This window comes from Nicrophorus vespilloides, unplaced genomic scaffold (assembly GCF_001412225.1).
Source record: "Nicrophorus vespilloides isolate i.1.1-1 unplaced genomic scaffold, Nicve_v1.0, whole genome shotgun sequence".
Classification (NCBI taxonomy): Eukaryota; Metazoa; Arthropoda; class Insecta; order Coleoptera; family Silphidae; genus Nicrophorus; species Nicrophorus vespilloides.
In genome coordinates, this window is record NW_017095752.1 from 3,013 (window position 1) to 12,223 (window position 9,211).

The following is a 9,211-nucleotide window of genomic DNA, read 5'->3' on the forward strand; positions in this document are numbered from 1 at the left end:
TTTAAATTGCGTTTTATTTATTGATTTTTATCGAGAAAGTGAATTTTCCTAAATTTTTGTACTTTTTTTCTAATCTACATGGGAAATGATTATTTTCAGAAGATTTCTGCAATTGAAATCTATGAAAATTTGCAGTTTTATAAACGATAATTTTACAACAATATTTGCCTTTAAATTGCGTTTTATTTATTGATTTTTATCGAGAAAGTGAATTTTCTTAAATTCTAATTAAGATTGTTGTACTTTCTACTAATCTACATAGGAAATGATTGTTTTCAGGAGATTTTGTTACTGAAATCTATGAAAATTTGCAGTCTTATAAATGATCATTTTCCAACAAGATTTGCGTTTAAATTGCGTTTTATTTATTGATTTTTATCGAGAAAGTAAATTTTCTTAAATTCTAATTAAGATTGTTGTATTTTCTACTAATCTACATGGAAAATGATTGTTTTCAGGAAATTTCTGCGATTGAAATCAATGAAACTTTGCAGTTTTACAAACGACAATTTTTTAACAAGATTTGCGGTTGAAATAAATAAGTCAGCAGATGAGAGCCTATCAAAAGAAAGCCGTACATCGTTTATAATTAGTACACTTTAACGTGATCAAACGAATTCGTCACGCGATAATATAAAAAAAAAACTCACTAATCTAAATTAATCTTTCTTCAAAACAAGAAAGAATATCGAATGTTGTTCGAAATGCAAATGCAAAACAAACGTAATTTTTTTTGTTGTTGCTGAAACGGAACGAACGAACCGATATATAAATATAGTGGGCAATAAATGTAGCGGCATAGATTAGCTTGGGATTACTTATTAATTACGAAAGCGACATACAAAGAGTGCGACCGTGGAAAAGAGCGACTCAGTTTGGTATCAACGTGCAGCGCAGAAGCAACTCAGAAGCAACAAACAATAATTTGAAGATGATGATGATCGAACAGGAAGATGTTGGTGCAACAACACCCATTCATAAACTGACCAACGGCAATAGCAACAACGGCCTCCTGACCAACGGTCACAAGGCCAAAAAAGACGACGATAAAGCTACGTACAAGTGAGTGTAGTTTTTCATGATTTGGAATTTGATGAAATCGATTCGTTTCAAGAAGATTATCGCGATTTATATAATTCCTGTTTTCCTTGTGATAACGAATAACGAAATAAATAAATCCAAAATAAAATTTAAAGTAATATTTACGCATTCGCCAGTATAAGTATAACTCGAACAGTGTACTTGTCGTTTAGATTAGATTCACTTGTCGAAACGTCGTACAATTTCATTCAAAGCGAACGTATATGAAAATACTTGCAAGAAACTTTACAAATAGTGTGTACTTGTAAACAAAAGGCGAAATGAGCACTGAGTAAGTTATTAACTTTGCACTTTTTAATTAAATTCAATCGAAATTGAAAATTTTCAACATCTTAAAAGCGAAAAATAGTTTTAAAAATAATTAACATTGTTTGATTTTAATACTTTTCACGAAACATAATTTCTTCCAAAATCGATTTTTCATTAAAAAAATCAATTAAAAACTATAAACAATTTCTTCCAAAGCGAACGTTTATGAACATATTTGCAAGAGATATTACAGATTTGTTAACGTAAAGATTTAGTGCAAAAATTATTTCATCAGATCAATTTTTAATAGTTTTCTTCAAGAAATCATAATTTGCTCCAAGAGAAACTATAAATAATTAAGAAAAAAACTGTAAAATAAGTGAATTAAACAAAAATTGTTCAATTTCAGATTATCAAATTGTCAAAGTTTTCTATAAATTATAAAAAAAAAAGTTTTATAAAATTTGATTAAATTTGCAGAAAATGAAATTATTTGCTTATAAATGAACTTGTTAAAATTGTAATTAATAAAAGTTGATAAAATTGTTGTCGAAAAATGAACAAAAATAAACAGCAAAATTATGTATCTACACTTTGACGTTTATAGTGCACTATACGACATGACGTCAATGTCAAAGAAAAATCGTTTTACGACCCTGTTTTGCTGAAATTTGCGACTTTATCATAAAAAAAAATAGTATCTTTGATGCACATACAAATATTTTCGATGAATAAATGATTCAGAACATTTGATGATTGACGAGTAAGTTGAAAAGTAATTTATCAAATAACATAATTGTATATAAAATAATAAATTTAAATAAGAAATATTAGGAAAATTTCATATTGGAAAATAGATAATTATATGTGGTTTTTATTCAAAGTTTTCGAAGAATTTTTTGATGTAAATAATCAATGTAAAATATCAATGTAATAGAAAGAAACAATTTTAATAGTTTTCTTTAAGAAAACATAATTTGCTCCAAGAAAAACTATAAATAATTTAAAAAAACTGTAAAATAAGTGAATTAAACAAAAATTGTTCAATTCTGTTAAATTTCAGATTATCAAATTGTCAAAGTTTTCTATAAATAACAAAAAAAGTATTCTAAAATGTGGTTAAATTTGCAGATAATTAAATCTTCTGTAATTCTGTAATAATTCACAACTGAAATTATTGCTTTCAAATGAACTAAAACTTGTTAAAATTGTAATTATTAAAAGTTGATAAAAATATGCATAAAATTGTTGTCGAAAAATGAACGAAAATAAACAGCAAAATTGTGTATCTACACTCAGACATTTATAGTCTAAAAAAATCGTTTTACGACCCTGTTTTGCTGAAATTTGCGACTTTATCATAAAAGAAGGTATCTTTGATGCACATACAAATATTTTCGATGAATAAATGAGTCAGAATGTTTGATGATTGACGAGTAAGTTGAAAAGTAATTGATCAAATATAGAATTTATCAAAAAACTTAGTTGTATATAAAATAATAAATTTAAATAAGAAATATTAGGAAAATTTCATATTGGAAAATCCATAATTATATGTGGTTTTTATTCGAAGTTTTTGAAGAATTTTTTGATGTAAATAATCAATGTAAAATATCAATGTAATAGAAAGAAACAATTTTAATAGTTTTCTTTAAGAAAACATAATTTGCTCCAAGAGAAACTATAAATAATTAAAAAAAAAACTGTGAAATAAGTGAATTATACAAAAATTTACAAAAATTGTTCAATTTTGTTAAATTTCAAATTATAAAATTGTCAAAGTTTTCTATAAATAACAAAAAAAGAATTACTAAAATTTGCTTAAATTTGCAGAAAATGAAATCTTCTGTAATTCTGGAATTATTCACAACTGAAATTATTGCTTTTAAATGAACTAAAACTTGTTAAAATTGTAATTAATAAAAGTTGATAAAAATATCCATAAAATTGTTGTCGAAAAATAAACAGCAAAATTGTGTATCTACACTTAGACATTTATAGTCTAAAAAAAATCGTTTTACGACCCTGTTTTGCTGAAATTTGCGACTTTATCATAAAAAAGGTATCTTTGATGTACATACAAATATTTTCGATGAATAAATGAGTCAGAATGTTTGATGATTGACGAGTAAGTTGAAAAGTAATTTATCAAAAAACTTAGTTGTATACAAAATAATAAATTTAAATAAGAAATATTAGGAAAATCCATAATTATATGTGGTTATTATTCGAAGTTTTCGAAGAATTTTTTGATGTAAATAATCAATGTAAAATGTCAATGTAATAGAAAGAAACATTGCGTAATTCAATGTTGGTAAACTCATAACAAAAACTGATTAGTATACGCAGTTTGAAATTACGAATGAGTGATTAGGAGGTATCAAAAAATAACAAAATTGCAAATCTATTTTTTTGCTTATTTATCATTTCACAGCTAATTTTAGCCAGAACTCAAATTAGCTGAATTAAAGCTGATTAGTCTTAGACTTGATAAGCCTCCAATAAAAACGTAACAAGCGACAATACTTTGATGTATTTAGATTAAAAGAGAACAATTTAAAGCTAACATCAACATCAAAAGTTATAATAATACACTTTACTTTTTTTGTTAACAGGAATGCATAATAACACGACAATATCGTTATCATCTTATGTCAAGTCAAGTTGACGTTATTGACGTAACAAGATTCATATCGCATAAAAAATACAATTACCAGATAAGAAATTCGTATGACACCTGAGAATTGTACGAAAAAAAAATGTTGGCTTAGTAACGAATCATCGATACTCAGGAAGAGTATGCAATAAAATAACGTCGAAGGCGAAAACACTTCAGATCCAAATCTATCTAACGAGAGGCTAATAAATAAATCGTAGGCACTTATGAATTCGCAAACAAATGAAGGAAAAAAAAAACACAAATTGATTTTGAATGATTAAAATTTAATATTTTATAAATTACGTTTTAAATAGAAATACGCGATTGGATACAATTTTGATTATAAAATCCTTCGAACTATCATTTAATAACTTTAATCTCTCTCAATTCAAGGCCTGAAAACTTCGAAACTAACGCTTTCAATTGACGAATCGACAATTGGTCATTCCGTTTACACGCGAATCAGTAGGGCCTTGACTAACGACGACCACGATAATAATGATTACGCAACGGCGATCATTCGATCCGTTTCCTGATCCGAACGAGAGGAAAAAGATGGATAATTAAGCAAAAATCTTATCTGTTTCGGATATATTACTAATTGGTGATTAGTTAACATACGACAACAAAAAAAACACATGAATCATCGACGAAACAAATAATAAATTAAGAGCGAAATCGTGTATTGTTTTGGCTTCATTTATCCCCAAACAGATGACAAACGTAAATATAAACATTGGCATATTTAATTAATTGGCGCATATTATTTTTTGGTTAGTGCAATCATCGTTGTTAATTACGGCATGATTTCCATTACGAAATTAAGTGTTTCGAAATGTTGATTTTTCGCATGTATAAATATTTCAATTAATTAATTTTATTAATGAACTAATTAAACGTAAAATTCAATTTGGCATTAGTGCAATAATTAATTTGGTGTGTTTTTTTTTAAATAATATAAAATTGGCACAACCCAATTTTGACGTTTCTTCAAAAAAAAAACAAAAGTTTTAATAAAATGTATGTTAAATTGCCTAAAAGTATTTCAATTGGTCTCTTAAATATATATTTCACTAGTTATAAATTGTAACCAACATTTGAAAATAAAAAAAATTAGTAATTAATTTAGGGTTTTTTTTTTGTTAAGACAACATTGGAATTACTAAATTATAACGTTTTTTCTCAACAAAAATAAAAACAAAAGTTAATGGATTCATATTGGAAAATCCATAATTATATGTGAAAAGAAGAATTTTTAGACGTAAATAATCATTGTAAAATGTCAATGTAATAGAAAGAAACATTGCGTAATTCAACGTTCGTAAACTAATAATTTATTTGGTGTGTTTTTTTTAATAATATAAAATTGGCACAACTTAATTTTGACGTTTCTTAAAAAAAATAAAACAAAAGTTTCAATAAAATGTGTATTAAATTGCCTAAATGTATTTCAATTGATCACTTAAATATATATTTCACTAGTTATAAATTGTGACCAACATTTGAAAAGGAAATATGTTTAGTAAATAATTTAGTTCTTTTTTTAAGACAAAATTGGAATTACTAAATTATATCGTTTTTTCTCAACAAAAATAAAAACAAAAGTTAAAGCATTTCAATTGCTCACTTAAATATATAATTTACTAGTTATTAATTGTGACCAACATTTAAAAAAGAAATATGTTTAAGTAATTAACTTAGAGATTTTTTTTTAAATACAAAATTGGCACTACTAAATTATGAAGTTTCTCTCGAAACAAAAATAAAAACAAAAAGTTTCAATTAAAAATGTGAAGTAAATTGCTCGAATTATCCCAAAACGTATATAATATGTATTTAAATTGATTTTTGAATCTAAATCATTGTTGTTAATTGCGGCACGATTTCCATTACGAAATTAAGTGTTTCGAAATGTTGATTTTTCGCATGTGTAAATATTTCAATTAATTAATTTTATTAATGAACTAATTAAACGTAAAATTTAATTTGGCATTAGTACAATAATTAATTTGGTGTGTTTTTTTTAAATAATATAAAATTGGCACAACCTAATTTTGACGTAGTTCTAAAAAAAACAAAAACTTTCAATAAAATGTGTATTAAATTGCCTAAATGTATTTCAATTGGTCAATTAAATATATATTTCACTAGTTATAAATTGTGACCAACATTTGAAAATAAAACATTTTAGTAATTAATTTAGGTTTTTTTTTTGTTAAGACAATATTGAAATTACTAAATTATAACGTTTTTTCTCAACAAAAATAAAAACAAAAGTTAATGCATTTCAATATGTTTAGTAATTAACTTAGTGATTTCTTTTTGAAATACAAAGTTGGCACTACTAAATTTTGAAGTTTCTCACAAAACAAAAATAAAAACAAAAAGTTTGAAAATAAATTGTAATCACTAAATTATAGCGTTTTTTCTCAACAAAAATAAAAACAAAAGTTAAGGGATTCATATTGGAAAATCCATAATTATATGTAAAAAGAAGAATTTTTTGACCTAAATAATCATTGTGAAATGTCAATGTAATAGAAAGAAACATTGCGTAATTCAACTAAATTCATAATTAATTTGGTGTGTTTTTTTTAAATAATATAAAATTGGCACAACCTAATTTTGACGTAGTTCTAAAAAAAACAAAAACTTTCAATAAAATGTGTATTAAATTGCCTAAATGTATTAGTAAATTTATTTTTTGAAGACAAAATTGGAATTAATAAATTATAACGTTTTTTCTCAACAAAAATAATAACAAAAGTTAATGGATTGGTTATTCAATTGGTCACTTACATATATATTTTACTAGTTATTAATTGTGACCAACATTTAAAAAAGAAATATGTTTAAGTAATTAACTTAGTGATTTTTTTTAAATACAAAATTGGCAATAATAAATTGTGAAGTTTCTCTCGAAACAAAAGTTTCAATAAAAAAAATGTGGAGTAAATTGCTTGAATTCGTGTGTAAAAGTTATCCGAAAACGTATATAATATGAATTTAAAATGATTTTTGAATCTAAATCATCGTTGTTAATTGCTGCATGATTTCCATTACGAAATTAAATGATTCGAAATGTTATACTTAATTATATATTTAAATATATATTTTTACTTGTTATTAATTGTGACCAACATTTAAAAAAGAAATATGTTTAAGTAATTAACTTAGTGATTTTTTTTTAAATACAAAATTGGCAATACTAAATTGTGAAGTTTCTCTCGAAACAAAAAGTTTCAATAAAAAAAATGTGGAGTAAATTGCTTGAATTCGTGTGTAAAAGTTATCCGAAAACGTATATAATATGTATTTAAATTGCTTTTTCAATCTAAATCTCTTTGTTCATTATTACTACTTTTTTTATTTGCAGATATACTTACGAGCATCTGGCCGAAACGGCGAAATATCTGTTGGAGAGGGTGCCTTTCCGGCCGAAAATTGGAATCATTTGCGGGTCCGGAATGGGTGCGTATTGGAACGAGGGTACATGTCCAAGCTTTTTTATCTGTTCTTTTTCTCTCTCTCTCTTTCACCATAAAACACCACCGGCAGCAGCAGCAGCAAAAAAGAAATCTTGTGTTTCACACATCGCGGTTACGCAATCATTGTTTTTCTCGTTTCAGAGACGTCAAACGCTTGATTGACGCAATCTTCGATCCACGCTGAAATCGAAAGAGATGAATAATAAGTTTCGATTCGATAAGTGAGATTAATTTGTTGGAATTTTTTTTTTTTTTCAAATCATTTTTATTTTCTTGATGTCAGAAGGAAAGAAAAAAACATTGTACTGTTGCACAAGTGATGTTCAGTTTGCTCAAGGCTGTTTTATTTGTTTGTATTCCGCATGCTTTCTGTATTTTTAGATGTAAATATGATATAAACACTTCAGTTATGAAATGTTTGTTGATTGCGAGTAGTATTTTTGCAATATAAAATTTAGTTTTAGAATTATTTTGGTGATAGTTATAATTTGATTATGTTGTTGTTTTAGGTTCGTTGGCTGAGGCTTTAACGGATAAAGTGGTGTTCCCTTACAACCAGATCCCGCATTTCCCGGAGTCAACTGTTGAAGGGCACGCCGGGCAGCTGGTATTCGGCTACTTGATGGGCGTTGAAGTGGTGTGCATGAAGGGTCGTTTCCATCACTACGAGGGTTACCCACTCTGGAAGTGCTCGATGCCGGTGCGAGTGATGAAGCTGGTCGGAATAAGTCATCTGATAGCCACGAACGCGGCGGGCGGCCTCAATCCCAAATACAAAGTGGGCGACGTGATGCTAGTCAACGACCACATCAACCTGATGGGATTCTCGGGAAACAACCCGTTGCACGGTCCCAACGACGAGCGTTTCGGTCCCAGATTCCTTCCGATGAACCGAGCCTACGACAAGGATCTCATCGAGCTGGCCAAGAAGGTCTGGGACGATCTCAAGCTGGGTCCCATACACGAGGGCGTCTACACCTGTCTAGGTGGACCGAACTTCGAGACTGTAGCCGAACTGAAGATGCTCCAGATGGTCGGCGTGGATGCAGTAGGCATGTCCACCGTGCACGAGGTGATCACGGCGAGACACTGCGATCTCACCGTTCTCGCTTTCAGTCTGATCACAAATTTCTGCGCCACAAATTACGAGAATCAATCGGAGGCCAATCACGAAGAGGTGATGGATGTGGGAAAGATGAGGCAAGACACTCTGGCCACGTTCGTGCAGAATCTGGTGTTGCGCATCAAGAAGCTGGGCTATCCGGGAATTAAATAAGAATCTGATTTTCGTTACTTTCTTGCGATTGATCTAAGGATAAAATTGGGAAGTTGTTTCAGTATTTTTTGTCGTCGTCGTCGTCCTATTCCAGTAAAGACGTAGAATTAAAGAAGGTGCATGTACTGCACACATTTATAAATATATTTTATTGTGTTATGTTAAATATTGTACATTTAGAATAAAGACAACTATTTTTGAAACAATTTACATTTCTTTTCCCAACAATCAAATTTATATAAGTTTTCTTAATTACACAAAAGTTATGTGTATTTTATTACAATTTTATTGTTACGAAAGAAGAGCGTAGAATAAATCCAAAATATGAATATGAAAGCTGAATGTTTGGGCAATGTAGCAAGTATTCATATATTACTGTGGTTTTATCCGTTTGGCTGTAATTCGCGTTCAATGTTTAAAAAATGCTCGAAAAAGCAG

At 28.0% G+C, this 9,211-nt stretch overlaps 1 protein-coding gene across 3 annotated transcripts; it reads left to right on the plus strand.

Moving 5' to 3' along the window:
• Positions 1-794: 794 nt before the first annotated feature.
• LOC108562351 (purine nucleoside phosphorylase) lies at positions 795-8,976 on the plus strand. Of its 3 annotated transcripts, none has more exons than XM_017920649.1 (3): positions 795-1,062; positions 7,386-7,498; positions 8,007-8,976. In XM_017920649.1, the coding sequence occupies exons 1-3, from the start codon at positions 932-934 to the stop codon at positions 8,771-8,773; spliced, it is 1,011 nt and encodes a 336-aa protein (XP_017776138.1). In that variant the 5' UTR covers positions 795-931; the 3' UTR covers positions 8,774-8,976. The 3 variants fall into 3 exon arrangements, with proteins under 3 accessions (XP_017776138.1, XP_017776147.1, XP_017776155.1); XM_017920658.1 differs by having other exon boundaries at positions 796-1,062; positions 7,386-7,480; XM_017920666.1 differs by lacking the exon at positions 795-1,062 and adding an exon at positions 1,208-1,372.
• The last annotated feature ends 235 nt before the right edge of the window (positions 8,977-9,211 follow it).

Coding starts and splice junctions, on each gene's coding strand:
- LOC108562351 (XM_017920649.1), top strand. CDS start 932: ATGATGATGATCGAACAGGAAGATGTTGGTGCAACAACACCCATTCAT. Junction 1,063..7,385: donor GACGATAAAGCTACGTACAA/GTGAGTGTAGTT, acceptor TTTTATTTGCAG/ATATACTTACGAGCATCTGG. Junction 7,499..8,006: donor GGGTGCGTATTGGAACGAGG/GTACATGTCCAA, acceptor TTGTTGTTTTAG/GTTCGTTGGCTGAGGCTTTA.